The 19,795-nt window shown below is 37.7% G+C and overlaps 3 protein-coding genes across 4 annotated transcripts; 1 reads left to right on the plus strand and 2 right to left on the minus strand.

The window, feature by feature from the left end:
- The first annotated feature begins 434 nt into the window (after window positions 1-434).
- LOC137729864 (uncharacterized) lies at window positions 435-3,716 on the plus strand. Its single transcript, XM_088677405.1, has 5 exons — window positions 435-771; window positions 877-1,816; window positions 2,080-2,158; window positions 2,245-2,326; window positions 3,265-3,716. The coding sequence occupies exons 2-5, from the start codon at window positions 1,687-1,689 to the stop codon at window positions 3,403-3,405; spliced, it is 432 nt and encodes a 143-aa protein (XP_088533531.1). The 5' UTR covers window positions 435-771; window positions 877-1,686; the 3' UTR covers window positions 3,406-3,716.
- A 471-nt stretch (window positions 3,717-4,187) lies between these two features.
- On the minus strand, window positions 4,188-7,882 carry LOC137727926 (putative 26S proteasome non-ATPase regulatory subunit 3). Its single transcript, XM_068466793.2, has 9 exons — window positions 7,634-7,882; window positions 7,448-7,536; window positions 7,097-7,287; window positions 6,857-6,994; window positions 6,611-6,747; window positions 6,453-6,507; window positions 6,269-6,379; window positions 5,168-5,407; window positions 4,188-4,970 (listed from the first exon to the last, which is right to left on the minus strand). The coding sequence occupies exons 2-9, from the start codon at window positions 7,524-7,526 to the stop codon at window positions 4,458-4,460; spliced, it is 1,464 nt and encodes a 487-aa protein (XP_068322894.2). The 5' UTR covers window positions 7,527-7,536; window positions 7,634-7,882; the 3' UTR covers window positions 4,188-4,457.
- A 1,561-nt stretch (window positions 7,883-9,443) lies between these two features.
- Window positions 9,444-18,669, minus strand: LOC137727956 (uncharacterized). Of its 2 annotated transcripts, none has more exons than XM_088677298.1 (14): window positions 18,343-18,669; window positions 17,188-17,856; window positions 13,550-13,631; window positions 13,388-13,444; window positions 13,061-13,116; window positions 12,290-12,524; window positions 12,019-12,102; window positions 11,681-11,755; window positions 10,980-11,063; window positions 10,650-10,714; window positions 10,395-10,578; window positions 10,146-10,234; window positions 9,959-10,073; window positions 9,444-9,874 (listed from the first exon to the last, which is right to left on the minus strand). In XM_088677298.1, the coding sequence occupies exons 2-14, from the start codon at window positions 17,787-17,789 to the stop codon at window positions 9,833-9,835; spliced, it is 1,770 nt and encodes a 589-aa protein (XP_088533424.1). In that variant the 5' UTR covers window positions 17,790-17,856; window positions 18,343-18,669; the 3' UTR covers window positions 9,444-9,832. The 2 variants fall into 2 exon arrangements, with proteins under 2 accessions (XP_088533424.1, XP_068322920.2); XM_068466819.2 differs by having other exon boundaries at window positions 10,338-10,578.
- Window positions 18,670-19,795: the final 1,126 nt, after the last annotated feature.

Raw genomic sequence — 19,795 nt, forward strand, 5'->3', positions numbered from 1 at the left:
TAAGGAAAAATAAAATTGAATATAAAACCTCGAATGTTAGATGCTCTACATGCTAAGAAGTGATATACTTGGATTGTGTTTTAGAGTTTCTAAAAGACATGTACAAAGATACCTTCACCCCCTCTAATCACATTTTTTTTTTTTGGGTCAAATAATCGCATATCAATTGAGTAGAATCTCATTAACAAGATTGATGTGAAAATGTCATGTTGTATTCAAATTACAATTTATGAATATTGTGTATTTTATTGTATAATTTTCTTTACAAACGTACAAGTATGAGAAAATGACAAGTCACCAAATCTAATATCAAAGAATGTGATGACTAATTATTCCCACCATTTGATGTGAGGAAAGGGGACCAATAATATTAAAACAGCTGGCACTTTACACAATTTTTCGTAATTAGCCAAACACTCGCTATTTGCCTAATCGAACGCTCCAATTTTCTTCTTCATCAAATATCCAAGCACTCATCTTCTCTGTCAACAAGTAGACAAGCAGGCACCTCATCCTTACATGTCCACGGACCACCATGGCCTTGCCCGATCAGTCATCGTCTGCAAGCTTCAAGTCCAAGGCTGCACCAAACTCGTCCTCCGCACTCAGGCGGAGTGCGACGTCAATTGCCAAGCCGCTTCACCACCGACGCCGCTGCGATGTGGAGTCGACAGTTGGAGGAGGGATGAAGAAACTAATCTAGATAGCATGGGAGATGGAGGAAGGTGTTATTAGTCTCTCCACGTCTTTTGAGAGAATACCATTAATTTAGCACCAAAAGCATCCCTCTTTTACACAAAGTATGAATCATGATTGCAAACATCAATCATGATTTTGTTGAACAAATTTCGTTCCATTCTAAAACGACGTCTAAAGTACCAAATACTAATAAGATACTCGCAGATTTCCTCCTCAAACTTATGTGCCAATTTTTCTCATAAATTTTAATTTTAAACAATTATCTCTTGAACTTTTTATAATTATCCAATTTCCACCATGAACATTAATTTAAGCCAATGACCCCTAAACGTTTATAATTGGCCAGTCTCTATTAATGAATTTGTTGAGATGAGTACGTAATTACTTTTCTTATTTGAATTTGGTTCTTGAATTAAAATACCTCAATATTAATTATCGCGTGAAAACTATAAGAAAAGAAATTGATTGTGGTTTCTTTGGACAATGAGAGATATGTGTGAGAGTTTCACTGACTAGGCAAGGTAGCCTTTTCTTGCAAGGGAGGATTGCTTCAAGGTCAACAGGTAACTTAGATAGCAAATTACCATTCTATTGTCATAAGTAAACGTTTGAGGCATGAACGATGGACAGGAAATGGAGGAGACCAATTGACTTTTATTTTTCTCTTTAAACAATTGGCGTGGATTATTGCTAACGTTATCACCTCAAGGCAATGGGCAACCATAAACAGGCATAGAGTCGTTCATAAAATTTGAACTCAGAATATTTAATCTTATTTTTTTCTCTAAATTTTCTTAATGGGCCTGAGGCCCAAAACAATGCGCTGTAAATGTAGTTAAAAGACCCGGTAGATGTAGACAGCCCAGATCCACTACACATATACTAAAAAGACGTCATAACTAACTCCCGGGACCGCGACACGTCGAAACGCGGCATCATATCGTTGTCGCCACTGAAGCAAACAAACTGAAAGCCGAGCTGGAGAAGATGATCGTCTGCGTCGCCGTCGTTGGCCACCAGAACAACCCACTTTACATTCAAAGCTTCACCGACGCCGATGACGCCCTCAAGCTCCGCCACATCGTCCACTGCTCCCTCGACGTCGTCGACGAGCGAGGTAAACAAATTTCAGAATTCGGATCTGGGCCTCCGGTACTTTTTGAAAATTTCACTTCTTGGTTCTGCTACATAGTTTTGGTTTTTCTGTTGATCGAATTGGAAATGCACGAAACACTGAAATCATCTTTGGGTCTGCTTTATTTAGCTGAAAATTAGGCCTTTGATTGTTGGGTTTGTGTATTTTAGTTAGAATTTATGTGAAGTTTGTGCATTTTAGTTAGAATTTATGTAAAGTTTGTGCATTTTTGTGTGATTTTGTAGTGAACAATCCGAAAAAGTCCGGACCGACATTGAATGAGACATTCTTGGGTTTGCTCTATCCAACTGAGAATTACAAAGTGTGAGTACTTTTGTTGTTTGTTATTGGGTATGTTTAGCATAAATGTATTGATCTTTGGTGTTCTTATATGGTGATTTTGTTTGCAGTTATGGCTATTTGACTAATACGAAAGTGAAGTTTATCTTGGTAACTACCGATCTTGATGTCAAGGATGCAGATGTTAAAAATGTGAGTATTTGCTCTGAATAACTTCCCGAAAAAACAATTTTTGCGAAAACTTGAACATGATATAGATTTTTCTCAGCAATTTTTCATCAATCCTACGATGTTTTAAACGTATGTTAGTGGCTATGTTTATATGCATCCATTTGAAACAAGATTTTTTTTTTTTCGTTTTTTAGGAAACGACTTAAATAGTAAGCTGAGGATGCAAGTGTATAGGAAGAAATGGAACTCCCTATGATATTTAGGGTATTGGAACTTAGGGGGATTGTGTAGATTTAACGGGAATTAGACTGATAGTTGTATGTACTGTTTACTTTGTCATGGAGGACAAATGCAAGATTTCGTTTGTCATTGGAGCGGCGAATGGATATTATAGGTTTTAGTTTGAAATTTTTTCCCGTCAGCGCATAGCCAGAGGACTGCAAATTGATATCTCCACTTTGCTTCCTCCAGTGAGAGAATGTCCTTACCATGTTTATGTACATTGTACACTGAAGATTGATTAAAATTTGATTCGAATGTCTGACTTCAACTAGTTTTGAGAGATTGAAATCCCTCTTAATCCACCTTAGTTCATGCATAGTTTAATGAGACGCGAGAATAAGTGATATAAAATATTGTGGCAGTAGTTCCGTTGAGAAGAATTGCATATATTACAAGTTTTCCCAAACTTTAACATGTTTATTTCCTGCCATCATGTACTTCTTAAAATAACAGTAGGCAGCTGTTACGTTTCTCGAGAGTATGCATTCTAGAATTGTTTGGATTGCTCTGTTTGTTTAAATCGGTTACAATACCCTGTCCTGCCATTTTCATAGTGTAGGTGGTTACTAGTTTTTGTAAATGCTAAGTATGTTGTATATATGCGATCTTTACTGACTGTTGTCTGTACATGCAACAAAGTTTGTGTGATCCCTCTGACTGGTCGATTTGTGGTATAGTTTTTCAGGAGATTCCATGCTGCTTATGTGGATGCAATTTCAAACCCGTTTCATGAGCCAGGCAAAAAGATAACCTCAAAAACGTTTGCAGAAAGGGTAAGCACAATCGTCAAGTCATTTGGCTTGAGTTCAACCGGGTGAATGATCAAGACAGGATCGTAACTGAACTTTCTGAGTCTCTCTTTATTGAATGGGTGGAGTTCATTCACATTTCTCACCTGCAAAGTGGAATTAGATAGGCTCATATGTTTTGTATCCCGAAAGACGTTAGAATTAGAAATTGCATCACTTCAATTCTACTAGAGATGAAACCATTTGCGATTCTTCCTTTCCAACATATTGTAAAGTTTGTAACATTTGGCACTTTGCACCAAAGATTGACGATATGATATTCAAACGACTTGTGTAAATCAGATCATTCTGTGTAATTTAACACAAGATTTATTTTTAAATGCCGAGTTTGTGGATTGCAACGAATTGAGTTATGGCTTTCTTCAACTTGTACATTCATTTAAAATTGCAAATTAAGACATCTCCGTCTCTAAAGGCACGTATCAAAACGAAGAGGAGAAAAAGGGTTGTAAACATGTTAAAACCGAGTAGCTGGATGAAGAAGAAAAGGGCACGGGAAACTTGACAAGCACGCCACAGCAGTCCACCCTTATGGGGGCCGGGAAGACTCACATAGGCATTCTACCATCGTGTGATTCACCAACGCCATGAATCGAACTCAAGATGTATCGTGTGACATACGGACCTGTAATCTGTCCTCAACCACTAGCACGAAAAGTTTCATTATGATCTGAACCACATCCCTTAGAAATAGATTGTGTATTCCATCATGCGTCAAACCAAAATCACATAATTTTAGATTTTGTCAACCAAAATCACATAAGAACGAATGACAGCATGCAAGAAGGCACTACCAAGGCAACCTGATAAACATGTTCAATGTCTGGTGAAAAATGTCAAATATTCAATGTTCGTATCATATATAACGGAATGAAACAAGCAACCTCAAAATATGATTGAAAGAGGTCGCTCAGGCTCAACACAACAAATCTTTAACATAAACGGAAACAGGCACTATCCCGGGTCAATCAGACAAGGAACCAAAATGTTCTTGATAGACATTTTCAAGGAAACGCGGATAGCTTTTTGAGAGCATTGCACAGAGCGTAGATGTAACTGCTTCAAAACTCATCATCGTCTTCCTCAGCTATGTGCTTTGCAAGCTCTTGCTCCTGTTGTTGCCTCTCCCTCCTCTTCTCAGCACTTTCTTTCTCCTTGTGGGAATTTGGCGGGAATCGAAGCGCTCGCACTGCATCGTTGTGCAAATTAAGGCAAAACGCAATTCTCGTGTCGAATGCAGCTTGGGGCTCATTAGTAGAGTAGATATCCCCAGTTTCCTTTGACACCATCCATCCATTTGCATGATCCAGGGTAGCATCAATTGCACCATCTCGGATTGCCTTGGCGACAATGCTTTCAGCATCAGCAACCGGGTTTGGAGAGTCCAATCGCAACTTTTTAGCAACATCAACCAGAGAAATGCGGGAATAAGAGATGCTGATGTTACGCAACCCGGTTCTTATGACATTATGTCGCAGCCTAACAATCAAATTGTGGGTTCTGTCTGCATTGAATACATTCGAGAACTTCTCCGCAGTATTTTTGAATAGCTCCAAGTCACCGATTCTCACAGCCTGAAAAAACAAATTGTCTTGATCAAAACCAGCAGTAGAAAAAAGCTCATGGCCTAATCAGGAGTTGATTCCAAGGAGGCCATCCCAGCATCACATACTGCATTACTACTATTCAACAGAAATCATTATTCTCAAACTTGATAAGAGAGTAAAGTTTAGAGTTCAGAGTTGAAGGTTTTCGAGAAATCCAGACTTACATTTGTTAGTTCAAAGTATGGCCTCAAAGCCTTCTCCATGCCTTTTTGCATAAAAACGGTTCTCTCAGGGATTTCTCCAAGCAATAAGCGCACAATGATTGCCCACTTGTTGCATTGAATCCGAAAACCCAGGGCTGCTATAGGGGCTTTCCTAGCAGCTTGCAGGAGGGACTCCTTTGCATCAGTGTACTCCAACTGAATTGTTCTGATCTTTCCTAGGTAAAAGAGATACCGACAGAACTGCAAGAGAATATTGTCAAATCAGAATATGCATCTTGCAGTTAGAAAGAGAGGAACCACAACTGAGGAAATAGATGCTTTTGCTCTCATGTATACATCCTCTACCACAAAGTTTTAAGCTAGTATAAATTGACTTTATGAGAACAGTCTGGTGGTAAAATCTACATACTTCCCAATGACCCTCCTTGTTTCCCTTAAAGTTGCCAAGGAAAGATTAAAACAAGAGAAGTGAAGAAATTGTATACTTTCCTCTCAGAAATAACTAAGCTTATTCCCAAGAGAACAGAAATCATTAACATTTAATTTAAAACATTCTGAAATATAGACACAAAAGAAGAGTGGAATTTATACACAAATTGCAACGTGCTAACAGAGCAGTAAAATGTTCTTGATAGTAAGCATGATTGACCATGGAAGAAGGCAAAACCACATGCTAAACCAACACGTTACAAGAATATGATTAAGACATGAAATAGATCGAAGCTTTGCGATCCATTGATAACAAGCATGAATGAAAGTTCAAGAATGCAAAAACACAAGATAGACCAGCATGCTATCACAATACATCTTTCTTTTTCTATGATAAGAATTAAAAGAGAGATGAAGCAGTCAGAAAATACGAATGAACCCAAATAAATACTAAAGAAAGCAAAATATTCAAGAAACAGCACCCATCTCAAGGAAAAAACAAGTCACCAAAAACTTCTCACAGTACCTATGTCGCATCACCTTCATTACACACATGCATAAGATTAGAAGTTGATTATAAATTACAAAAAAAAAGACTGACCCATACATTTACATTCATTGTGATCCTAGATACATAGTTTAAAGCTACAGATTCATATAATTGAGCCTGACCTGCTGGTTTGAGTGAGCCTCAAATCTGGGTGCCTTGGACCTCAGTTTCTCAGCCTGATCATACAGGTTATAGTGGAGGTAATTGCGAAGCAGAAGGTTAAGAAGTGTTTCCTGCATCACATTATTATCCACGAGTAAGAAAACAGTGGGACAGGAACAGTAGCTTACAATATAAAAAAATTACCTGGCCCAGCTCATCATGGCGCAAAGTTGCAATCCGGTGAAGATTCAGGAGATTTCTGTGAAGGAATGAGTGAAAAATTTAGTCGTAAAGGAACAAGAGAAACGCGGAAAGAAAACAAAGACATTTGTACCTAAATATCACGATAGCATTTAACTCACCCTCTAATTTCTGCAAGATCACCAGTGAGTTCATAGCTAAGGGAGTAATAGAAGTACAGCCTGGATGCCAGAACATCAATGGTTCTCCTATTCAAGTTCTTAATACGAGCAATGCTTGCCGAGGCACAAGCCTTAGCCTAAAGGGCAGCAAGTTCAATGTTATCACAAAAAATATGAGCTTCAACTTTTAACAAGTAAACTATCCAGAGCGAGATGTAATAACATGTTACAAGTATACTGCTTCACCTCAATGTACTTTTTCTGATCAATCAGAAAAATGAGCACAAGCAAGTAGGAGTACATCTCTAACTCTGGCAAGGCATGCTTTGCGGGAACTTGAGTAGCAGATGTTGCGGTATCAACGTCCATATCTTGTTCATCATCCTGTACAACCAAATGTTCCACTTTCACAGTGCTCAAAACTAAACAAGAACATCAAATACACCATCTCAAATCCAAAATTCAATACGGTATATCCAAAATCACCTTGGGAAGAAATGACAATAAGCGGCTATGAACCTCAGATCCTGGTGTAAGGGCAAAATTGAGGAATGCTGAAATCACAGAAACCTTCAGCTTCCGCCTCAACACCATCGTTAGCCTAACGGCACGCACAATTCGCCTAACCTCACGGGTATAAGCAGCAGTCTCAAGGAGTGAAGCAATCTCCTTCAAATCTAACAAACCCAGTAAAATTTGAAAGTCTAAAGTCAAATCCCACACACCCAGTTCGACAAGCTACCACTAACTTACTTAAACTATACAAAAAATGCGGGGAATTTAGGGTTTTACAGATATATGTACATATAATACTATGGATGCAGATGGTAGACTTACTGTGTAGTGTTGACGGAGAAGCCGAAGAAACTGAATTGGAAGGCGCCGGGACCTCCTTCATCTCCACGTCTTGAGTCATCTTGCAGTGACTGTTTCCAGATTACACAGAACGTGGATTTAACGAACGATGAAACGAAGATTAAAGCGAGAAAGCTGAAATTTGCAGTATGAATAAAGCGAATTTACCTTGAATTTGGCGGTGGCACGCGCTGATCGGAATCGATTTGGCGACGGAGGAACTAGGGTTTTGCTACGGTTTCCTCCTCTGCAAGTTTATGCGAGAGAGAGAGAGAGAGAGAGAGAGACAGAGAGAGAGAGAGAACGAGGAAGAGTGAGAGAGAGGAACAGAAGGCTGATGTTCATACGGCGTCGCTTTTCTCTCTCTCTCTCTCTCTCCTTATTTTTCTTTTCTTTTATGTTTTTATCTACTTTTCTAAACAAGAATCTGAGACAATTTCATTTATATGGAAAAAGCCCAACTGATAGTTATTGGATTGGTGCAATATTAAAACTACTAAGGCCCAATCAAATAGCCCAACATGAAGGAAAAATAAAAAGTAACAAACGTGTAACTCAAGTAATTTAAAAATAATTACCTCTACATTGAACTTTGTGTTCAAGTTTAAATTCACTTGCCATCCAACGCGTCCATTAGGTTTTGTAATTTTGCCAAACATGTGAGAGCAATGCATTTACTAAATTTGTCCACCCACATGTCGATATTGTCTCTGCTAGAAATAAATGAAATTTCATTTATATTGGTTTTATAATGATTACAAAATCGTTATTCTCATAACTAATATTGAGCACACAAAATTGTTTTTATAATGATTACAACACCGTCATTCTCAACGTTGAATGCTTTTAAAGCCAAATATTTGTTGAAGAATTTCATAATTTTTCCTCCACTCCCCTGAATAAAACGAACGCTCTCCATTTCCTCTCATTGGTATACTTTTTCAACCCCCACTCAATCCTCTTATATTCCTCCTCTCTTTCTTCACTTTTATCTTTCCTTTCTTGCCTTAAGCTTTTCAACAAGGCCTCGCCGCGACACCTTCCCAACACAACACTGTCTTCTAACGCAGCGCAGCCGCCTTGCCCAATGTCCGGTGTCATGGGGTGGAGCGAGTCCCCGGCAACGCAAACATTGCCTTTGGTAATGTTTCCCCAAACAGTGGGGAGGATACGGTTGATGATGAAAATGAAAGCAATCACTAAACTATATATATATGTGAGGCCCTTTATACAAAGAGATCTCCATTTTTTTTTTCAAAAAATAGGGATTAGGTGTGGGGATTACTCCACATTGAATTTTAATGATCCGAACCGTCTATTTTGTAAGTCTCGATTCATAGATCATTCTTGCAAAAACTCAATTCAATCCGAAACCATTTGCCTATTTAATTTTTAAGATAAAACTTTATTGTTTTATTTGTTAATTTCTTTGAACTTAATTAGATGTCTTAAATATTTCCAATTTGGTTAATATTTTGTAAGAATGATCTATGAGGTGCAACTTGAAAAATAAACGGTTCAGATTGTTAAGGTTCGATGTGGTGTGAACCCTACAACTAATCCCCGTTTTTTGAAAAAATAGGAATCCCTTCCCTTAAATGTTTCTTATATATATATATACACACACACACATATCTTTCATATCTGACATTTGCTATATGTATATGATGATAAAATTACAAATGACAAGCAATGGTCTTTCACTAATATGATTGTCATACAAGCCGACCTAGATTTCTGTAGTTGAGATTAATTTAGGTTAAACTATCGCCGGTATAAAGAGAAAATTGGTTTGACACATAAGAATACTTGAAATGGATCAGCAATGCATATGCATATGCAAAACTTCTACGTTGTATTTGGAGGTGGGATTGCGCTTTTAACCAAGAATCCTGCAGTATTGAACGGTAACGCGTACGCTGGAGGTACCTTAAATTCCTTCAAGTTTTGATGTACCCCATTTTTCTGACCCAAAAACTAGAGCAATTTTCACTTTACATTAGATGGTCAAGACGAATCTTTCAAGACACTTGCATTGTACATTCAATTTAGTCAAGACAAATCTAGTAACAGCAGTTACAGCACCCATCCATTTAGTAAGGGAACGAAAACACTCGAAAATTCAACAAACGAGAGCAGCCATCGGTCTGCAAACACGGGCATCTGTAAATTCACTTCTCACTGGCTGTAAAAATTTCAAAGTAACCTACACGTAATTCTCAGCCATCACATCCTTCTTTCACACAAAGCCCCGATGATGATTCACTGAAGTACTCTCACATGAAAATTGGACCCAAAATTCAGAGGCTACCACCAACGGGGTGTACCGGCTACTTTTTCTAAATTTTCAGCACTGCATATTTTATCCTATCTGCTGTCCGGGAATTTAGCTTCGTAGGTCTGAGGCAACTGCACGAATGGACAGACATTTTCATAAATGAGAATACGAAGCAAAAGCAATAACATATATGGCCGCCAAAAATATGAAATTACCATGAACGTTGCCTCGATCATCTTTCCAGCAAACCACCTTCCGTGGAGAACATGTCGAGCATTTAAAGCAGCTTCTATAGTTTCAAATCGTAAGTACACGTGTCCAGCAGTATTCCTGCTTGTTAACAAGAATGTGAGATATATATTAGAGTGAAAGGGCCATATAAATAATGCAAACAAAACTTACTTGTCCACATATATATGCTTCAATTTCCCGTATTTTGAACACTCCTCCTGAACATCATCTTTGATGTCCAAGTCAAAGTCTGGTTCCGACTGCTCAAAAACAAAACCGAGACAAGAATTCAAAGAATGGTACGAAGTAAATTTAAACAAGAATTAGAAAAATCTGTACTTATCAAAGGAATCAACCACCAACCTCGGCTGTGGGATCAAACATATTTTTCAACAGTAAACATTCGCTTGGAACACCTACTGTATCTACAGATGGAAGAGTAGCTGTCGGAATTTGAAGCCCTGCAATACCAAGTCCAGCAAAACCAGGAACAGAGGTAATGGGAGGAACAAGAGAAGAAATTCCAGGTGCAGCTCCCAGGATTGGTGCCATTGGTAAGGAAACACCAGCGCTATTGACAGCGGTTGTGCCTAAGGGACCAATACTGCAAGCAAAGACAATGTAAGACTAATGAAAACAAATCAAAGTACACCAGCGTGCAAAAAAAAGACAAACCTTGATGCAGTTCCGCTGCGGTCCAATTTCTGCATAAGCATTGCTCGAGAGCGGGCATTCAATGACTGTAAAATTATCAAAACAATTCAATTAGGTCAAGCAAAAAATTATGCAGTGCAGATACTCTTTAGTAATCTCGTTCTATTCTAAACTGGCCTTTGCTTTGTAGTGCTGATGTCAACAATCCCTTAAGAGGCAATGTACATCTTACTAGTTAAAGCAACAAGGGAAAAAGTGCCGAAACCAGTAAAACATTAACATAACTCATGAATGGTGTGTTACTTTGAATTATCAAACACACAGCCATCGGAAATGAGCAATATTACTTACCAAGCCACCGCCTTCATCGTCATCAAAATCACCAGCATTTACTCCAAGATCTTGCATTCCAGCTTGGTCTGTAACAGCTGACACCTAAATAAAAATGAGTATTCCGGTAAGTGTACTTCCAAATAATATTTGTTTACGTTAACTCATCCTTTTACAAAATTTGTATGTGAATGTAGTTAAATACCAATGCAATGACCTTCTTTTGGAAAACTGAATCTAAAGCAATCGTCTAAGTGTCACTCTGATCCACCCAGTTCAAATTAAAATGATGGCAGTCACTGATACATCACCACTACACATATTTTCAATCACAAAAGGATAAACACTTGTGCACTCGTTTAAGACAATAGTCACAATATTAATGGTATCATCAACAAGTGCTTGTACTTATCTAAAAAATTGCGTTCAACATTAATGTGAACATTATTTACATGCTACTCAGTGTGCACATTAAGAAAACACGAGCTCAGTGCTATCGCGCCTGCTGAGTTTTCCTATTTCACAGCGATCACACTGTATAAGCATCACTAATTGATCAGATGAACTAACATTCCAAGCACCACTCATACCACTAGAAGCATCAGAGGCAGGATGTCAAAGAACTAGCAAACAGCCTAATTGACGAATTTGGAAAGAGTTCACAACACAAGCATATCTTTTGGAGAAAGAAGTACAATAACAATATGATAAAGCGTCATTACCTTAATTACACGACCTGCAATCTCCAATTGTCCATTCAAACTCAGAGCATTTCTAGCATCTTCAAGACGTGCAAACTGCATGCAAGTAACTGATTCAATGAGTTTGATTTATCCAATAAACTTGCAAGAAATCATACGGACAGCTGGAAAGGAATTGGTGTGCTATGCTACAATAAGTAAAAGGGGAAAAAATAACTCAAATAAGACGTTTTTTTTTCTTCCAGAGGGGGCTGGTTGGTTAAAGCCAATTCTAATTTCCTATAACGAACCAGCATACAGACAGATATATTCATTTTTTATCCACGTTTGGTTAAGATGCAAGTTCTAGTGAAACAGACCTGCACAAATCCAAAACCTTTGCAGTTGTTAGTTTCATCATGAGGCAACTGAACCAGTTCTACAGGACCAAATGCTCCAAAAACCTGTATAAATAACAAATATTAAAGATTGAAATACTCCACCGAGCCAAAATACAAAAAAAACAGCAATACTTCCAAAGAAAAAAAGAACTGTGAACAAAAGTGCTCAAAAGAATTATCAAAAAGAGCAAGCTCAATTATATAACATAATGAGATGCCAACATGAGAACCAAGTCACATAACTACTCACCTGGCGGAGATCATCTTCTTTTATATTGGTATGGAGATTTCCAACATACAGCCTTCTAGCTCCACCAGAATATGGGCCTATCATCCCACCTGGTCCAGTGACAACAGAAGTTGTTGACTGAACTAGATTCTTCTCAGCCTCTGATGGCTTCACCATCACTGGTTGACCAAGAAGAGGCTGACCAGAGAGTGCGATCGCCATAGGTACTGACATCGCATCATAAAACTCAATATACCTACAAACTAGACAACATTAGATCTTGAATGATTTAAACCTAACTGCCACATACAGAAACATGTAAGCTAGATTTTACTGCAAGTTCCAAACATAGTTCAAATAAGGGGAGAGAAAAATGTCCTTTAATGATCATATGCCCAGTCAGAATAACCTACACCATATGCATTGCATTTAGACAAAGGAGATCTGTATCACCATAAATTTCCAAGTTGATGGTACAAAATTCTAACATTGTGAATGGTCTAATGAAGCCGTGTACTGAACAAGAAACTGAAAATAAGGAAAGTACGCCCATTGAGAAGGAAGAACTGGCAGCCATTCCAAAACCAAATTCCAACAGAGACCAATCGATTTTAAACAGGATAGTTTTATTTGCACCATAGAATGTAACCATAGCATCTTGTCAACAAACCAAATGACTTTAAACTCTCGCACCGTCTTAAACCCTACAGTGCCTAAATGAGTAATTCTATTCTTAAAGTGAACTTCTCTTAACGACCAAAGCTTTTACCACCAAGATAGAAGAAAACCTACCCAACTCCCTTCGAACGTCTTGAATTGCGATCCATAATAAGACGTACATCGCGGACCTGAAACACAAATCACAGCTATTAGATAAACAGTGATAGATATACACTTACAACTACAGCCACAGCCACAGAATGACATAAATAGAATATCAAATCATTATGGGTTTCCGGTTATCAGTTAAGTTGAAGCAAGGACTAAATCAACAGAAACTTCTTAATTGATACAAGTTAACGCTCTAAATCAAGTCCCTTTTAGCTATATAGTGTAGAAGCTTTACCATCTATGATTTGTTATATGAACATGATATAGATAGACGTGAAATGAACAAACCTTTCCAGCCCTTGAGAAGAACTCATATACATCTCTTTCATCTGCCTTCAAACAAATCTGTCAAATTTGTTCACCAAAATGTTGTTGTTATGATATACGAACCTGGGAGATAGAAGTTCAAGATAACACAATAGAATGCATATACCAACGCATTTGCTATACCTGATAAGCAAATACTGTCCTTTGATCTCTCTCAGGATCAGACTCTGGTTCTGTCCCTTCTTCCTTCTTGTCTTTATGTCTTCTGCAGCACAGAAATGAGAAATTGACAAACAATGGTATTGTTATTGACAAGACATTAATGAGTGGAGAACACGTCAAGAAAGAAGAACATGTAAAGATCAAACATAAAGTATCCTTGATTGGCAGAGAAAACAACCTCAATGATACCTAGAAAGGAATCTGTTATTTAATATATAATAAAAACCAATCTGGGGTACAATATGTCAATTGAGTGAAATTCGTATATTTGGTGTTAATTGCTAAGCAGGTAATGCATGCAATCCAACTTCAAAAAATGGATTAACAGATCAGTACCTTCTATACACAATATAATGTTAAATGAAACAGCACCATCAAGTTGTATGGATGGCGGTACCAAAGGACCTAGTTGCAATTATTTGGAAACTGTTAGAAGCTATTATTCCAGATAGAGAATCACAAACACACAGAACAAAGTAATAACCCTATAATAAACTGAAAACACATACTAAATCTATTTGCAGTCACCCAAAACGTTACTTTAAAATGATGCAATTTTTATAAATGTGACTCTCAAAGAGAGCACAAGAAATACCCAAAGGTGAGGCCTGTAAGATGAGCAATCTGCATAAGTTTCTCAAAATAGGGAATAAAAGCTTGTATGTGAGTATAATTTTTTGTACATATACAGGCACATTGGGTAAGATAATAGCAGGTATCTAAGCTTGCAAAGCTACAAAAGTCCTCTCCAGAGCCAATGATCACAAAAAGAAAAAAAGAATTTCCAAAGGTTGCAAAGGTCAGCCTAAACCCTAAAGGCAAGCATTCAAACACGTGAATAAGTATACATATACACACTAAAAAAATGACAGCCAATCTTGTAACCACTGAAAACTGAATTTCCCATAAGCACCAGAAGATGAGATACTTCTCTAAGCAAAGCCCATCTCTCCCCCTACCAGCATTTCTGCAACAGAATAAATATAATTAAGCAACGGAGTTCAGAAGGAGACGATAACGAAAAGCATTACATGACATCACCACCATGGTCAAATTCTCCAACATTGAACCCTCAATCTTGCATTGCAAGCTTCTAAATAGAGTCCAGAAAGTTTAGAAGAAACACTTAAGGCCCATGACCTGAGCTGTGCCTGGCCCAATTGCCAGAAAGACCATCTGATGATTGCTCTAGCGTATCTGCGAGTTCCCAGAATCTAGTGTTCAATATTCAGAATTTCTAAGGCTGTTAAATATAAGTAACTTATGAAGCTAAGTATGACTAACTGAGAATATTCATTTAAACAATAGCATGAACCCACTTATCCAAGCTGGGAAATACTTGGGAGGAAAGAAATAACAATCTAGGGCACATAAAAGGTGATTATATGTTCAAGATGGATACAGTTCCACATCCAGCACAGAACCCATGTGAGACTAGGCTGAATAAAAACAAAAGGCAAGCAACTTAATAAACTGTAGAGCAATCAGAGACTACAAATAAGTACACAATTGGTTCACTATCAAGTGAGTTGACCACTTAGCAAAACGAAAGAAAGTTAGTTACCAAAATGCACCCAGACATAACTTTTTTCAGCAGACAACGTCTCCATTAACTTAAAATGTTCCTATAATGAACAGGATTCTCTTTTTGCAGATAAATTTCTCCCCAAGGTTCTTACCAACACTATAAATGTAAAGCAGCTCACCAGCTTCAGTTTTAGAACATCAAAAACAAAAAACTTGAATGAACTTCAATCTAGAAAATCATATTTAGTAATTTGGATCAGTTTGGCCTGAAGCCCTAATACTAATTCCTGGGTTTGAGATGACACAGAGACACCACAAAGAGCAAATATAGCATATAATACACAAACACAACCATCCTAACCATCTGCCCTTTTCTGAAATTGTCACATTGATACTTAAGTGCACAGAGCGAGCAACTACATGGTTACCCCAACAACCAAAAATGCTCCCATTATAAATGGCATGTACAATTGAGAGAAAAGGGAGGAGAGGAAAATACAGATGCCTGTCACAGGTCCCAACACCCATGTAATTCACAAAAGTGTCATTTGTGGACAACAGCCCGTTTGAACTTGTCGCATACAAATATGCATACATACAAAAGAAGAAAAAAGAGCAAACTAGAAGATATTGACGCCACAAAAAGGTTTGGTAGACACTAGTACCAAAAATTGCACCAACAAAATTCTGACAAAGGATTCTCACTAAATGCCTCTTCGGCCTTGATAACAGATTTACACAAATTTTTTCCACCATAACTTGTTGAAGAGTGCTTGGTCCATGATCCTAATTTCAACAAATTGAGAAAAGAGACAGCTGACATTGTTCCAAGAAATTTCAGAGGTCCAAAATTAGCATCAAACATACTTAGACCAATTCAAATGGTTGGGTTAAAACTCAAAATTTGAGTTTTAAACTCAGCCACTTGCGGAAATACCAACAACTACTTTTTTTATCGGACGATGTCCAACCAATGGTCCAGATTCAAATTTTTTATTTTATTTTTATTTATTTATTATTTATTTATATCAAATTTCTAAATACAATAAATCCAATGGTTGAGGTCAAATATGAGTAAATGTAACAATAAAAAGATATAACAACCCAAAAGTAAATCCAACGGCTAAAACAATTAAAAAAATTATTTAAATCAAAATTCACCCAAAAACTCTATAAATACCTATGTATTTGTTCAAACACCCACACAAAATTCACTTTTGTCAAACAAGTCTTCCGTTTTTTTGCTTTCTATCCACATGTATTTGTGTTTACGAATGGGTAGGTTGTGCGGTTTTTCATGTTCCTTCATTTGGTGCACATGTGTAAGAATGAGGTAGGTTTAGTGATTTTTCATTTATTATTGGAATTTAAATATTTTTATGTGAAAATGTTCATAAAAGTAAATTAGGATAATCTACATAAATTTTATTTTAAAAAAAAAGTTACCAAAATAAAATTTGGCTAAAATCATTCTTTAATAATTTCGTGCTAAAATTTTAGGCCAAAACCATTGGAGGAAAAAATTTGTTTCGGCTTAGAAATTAAATTTTCTGGTTTAAAAAATTAGGTATTAACCCTAACCATTGGAGTTGGTCTTAGAGGTGCATTATTCTTTGAAGCATGTTATACTCTTTGATCCTCAAGTAAAAGCATAATATACTCTTGGACTGCTAATGCTACCATCCCTTAGATCCCTGATTCATAAAATAGAAAAGCACTAATGCATTACCAAGAGCAATCCCTTCAAAATGCATATCTAAAAAAAGGGCTGCGTTGTGTCTCTCATAGGAACTATTGTCTAAATCAACAGGGAACAGAAGGAGAGCACCATCCAACATTTTATAAATAGGCCCACACATCCTCTCCCAAAATAAGGCGCATTATTATGAGAAGCAATATCATTCCTCCATGCGATTAATAGCACTAATAGTAATAAGCTCATGCAATGACTTGCCAGTTGCCATCAATAATTTCCACTGCTACAAAGGATGATGGTCATCCAAAAATCAATTCTATAGTCTGACAGAGAATTTAACTGCCACAAAGCTAAACTATATGAATCGAAAGAATACCTGTTTTCTTTTTCCCGCTCCCTCAAATCCTTCTCCTTATCTTTTTCTTTATGCTCCACCTCCCGGCTCCTTTCTCTTTCATCCCGATCACTTCGACGCCTTTCTGAATGGCTCCTGCTTTGACGTGGTTGCTCTTTATCCTTCTCCCGGTCCCTGTCACCCTCCTTCTCCCGGTCCCTGTCACCCTCGCGGTCACGTTCTCTCCTGTCTCTATCACGATCGGGATCCCGCTCTTTGTCTCTTTCCCTGTTTCTCTCCTTACCATTTCTTTCCTCTCTTTCTCTGTCTTCCCTACCTCTATGATCCCGGCTACTCCTGTGGCGATCCTTTTCTCTGTCTCTGGACTGTGAGCGGTGACGAGAAGATCCCCTCTCTCTGTGCCTATGATTACCACGTTCATGGGACTCATCTCCTGATTTTGAACGCTTTGAGTGACGCTCCTCATCGTGACCCTTCTCATGACCTTTATGCCTTGAACTTCGGCTGCGACCTTTCTCTCCAGATTTTGAAGCTTCCTCACCACCATTCACAGTTTCTTTTGATTTCGGGGGTTCAGGATTTTCAACCGTTTTCTCTAAATAATCATACTCATCAAAATCCATCAGACCTGTCGTCTAATCAGAATGTAGCACAAAAAACCTCACAGATAAACCTCAGATCTGGCGATATCTGCAACAATCGACAATAAAAAATCACTGAGCAGAACAATGAGCTTCTAAGCACTAAGCCTGCAGTTAGCCAAAAGTAACCAAATTTAAACATTTTAAACTCTATAGTTTCTGTACTTTGCACAAACCGAATAACCCAATATAAAATCAAATTTTGAAACATATCTCCAATAAACTGAGTTCTCATGGAACTATAATTTATCAAATGTCCAGATTTATAACACCTAACAACTGAAGTAACCAAAACCTTTATCTTTACCAGATTTCAAATTACCAATCACAACACTCAAAAAGCAGATTAAAACAAAATTAAAGCAACTAATTACAGTCAAATTATCAGCCTTTTGAATTCCAACAGTGGCAAAATTGCAGCAAAACCTGCACCAACAGTCCACTTTTTCCTTTTACCATCTCCCGAACCCAAACCCTAAATAAATCAATAAACAAACATGGTGTTAGGGTTTTACTGCGAGCTCGAAATCTTTACCTCCAGTGGAGCTACGAGTAGAAGAAACAGCAAGAAGGAGAAGAAGAAGTAAGAGTAGAATTGCAGTTGCAGAGCCGCAGACGCGGACGCGGACGAAGGAAGAGCTGTGTGACTCTGTCTCTGTGTGGTTTTGAATTGAGAAGTTAGAGGATTTGGTCCGAGCTTGAATTTGAGAGGGTGTCTCTCTCGCGCTCGCGCTAGGGCTAACTGTATGTGCACTGGTAAAGGGCTGACAATTTGGGAGGCACGTGATGTGTAATGGGGACCCGGGTCTCATTAGGTTGCTTTGTTTTAACCGGGTTCGGAGCCTTGAATAAAGCGTGGATTAGCATAGGGCCCAATGATCCTTTCAATTTTTATATGGAATTGGGAAGTGATTTCCGCACTCTTTCCTTTTTAATTATGTCTAGAATTATCCTTCATAATTGAGATGAAACTTTTTATTTGGTTTGAATTGTGTTGGACACGGCTCGGTTTGATTGGTTTATTGGTCAAACAAACCACTACACGAATTGTGTTAGGTTGAACACGGTTCGGTTGGATTTGTGTTTACTAGTCAAACTCACCGCTGCACAAACGTCCGAAGCTAAAAAAAACTTACTGCGTTGAGATGGACTGAGACAATCTTTTACCACGTTCTCCACTGAAAGGCTTCATCGGCTTGTATAGACGTCTTCCCCTCCGTTACAAAGGAATTCGAATCTTGCTCCCTCTTATGTACGTAGTTCCTAACTTCCTCAAGAAAAAGAATAATGAATGGATAACTCGCATGTCATGTGAGACAGAATATAATCCACTCGCATGTCATAGAGAATTGTTATTTGAGCATCTCCACCAGTTACCCAATTGCAAGGGCAATTGGGTTAAGTTACCTTTCATCCCAAAAAAAACTCCTCTAGCAGTTTACAAAATAGGAGGCAATTAGGTTAAAGGCAGTTGCAAGGGCAGATGCCCCTTCAACGATTCCAAGGGCTTGCGCCCTACTTGAAGCCCAACAAACAGGGGGGGCCTCATATGAAGCCTAGATTTGTCCAACCCATGAGTTGTTCACCAGCACTCCCAATTCCTCACCCCCATGGCTCTTTGTGAGCCTTTGATTTAAAAATAAATAAAATATTCAATTCAAAGGTTAAGATTAATCAAACTCTAAAAAATTAAAAAAAATCATAAAACTTACCCCAAAAAATTTAAATTAATTAAATTTTTTTTAAAAACTTACAAAATTAAACAAACTTGCAAATTAAACATTTAAAATTACCTAAAAATTTACTATGATAATGGTTTTGGGGATAAGACGAAGAAACAATAAAAATTAAAAAAAATAATATGTTTGTGACTAGTAATCGGGCTTTTTATATTAGCATCACATAATATTGAATGCACCCCACATTAAATTTTAATATTAAATGACACACCCCGACCTGAGATGTCCACTAGGACTCCGAATCGAGCT

This window comes from Pyrus communis, chromosome 10, assembly GCF_041283825.1.
Source record: "Pyrus communis isolate YQ-2024b chromosome 10, ASM4128382v1, whole genome shotgun sequence".
NCBI lineage: Eukaryota > Viridiplantae > Streptophyta > Magnoliopsida > Rosales > Rosaceae > Pyrus > Pyrus communis.

Coding starts and splice junctions, on each gene's coding strand:
- LOC137729864 (XM_088677405.1), top strand. CDS start 1,687: ATGATCGTCTGCGTCGCCGTCGTTGGCCACCAGAACAACCCACTTTAC. Junction 2,159..2,244: donor CCAACTGAGAATTACAAAGT/GTGAGTACTTTT, acceptor TTTTGTTTGCAG/TTATGGCTATTTGACTAATA. Junction 2,327..3,264: donor AGGATGCAGATGTTAAAAAT/GTGAGTATTTGC, acceptor TTTGTGGTATAG/TTTTTCAGGAGATTCCATGC.
- LOC137727926 (XM_068466793.2), bottom strand. CDS start 7,526: ATGACTCAAGACGTGGAGATGAAGGAGGTCCCGGCGCCTTCCAATTCA. Junction 6,508..6,610: donor GATCTTGCAGAAATTAGAGG/GTGAGTTAAATG, acceptor ATTCCTTCACAG/AAATCTCCTGAATCTTCACC. Junction 4,971..5,167: donor CATACTTTGAACTAACAAAT/GTAAGTCTGGAT, acceptor TTGTTTTTTCAG/GCTGTGAGAATCGGTGACTT.
- LOC137727956 (XM_068466819.2), bottom strand. CDS start 17,789: ATGGATTTTGATGAGTATGATTATTTAGAGAAAACGGTTGAAAATCCT. Junction 10,235..10,337: donor TGTTTGATCCCACAGCCGAG/GTTGGTGGTTGA, acceptor GTTTTTGAGCAG/TCGGAACCAGACTTTGACTT. Junction 10,074..10,145: donor AAGCATATATATGTGGACAA/GTAAGTTTTGTT, acceptor GTTAACAAGCAG/GAATACTGCTGGACACGTGT.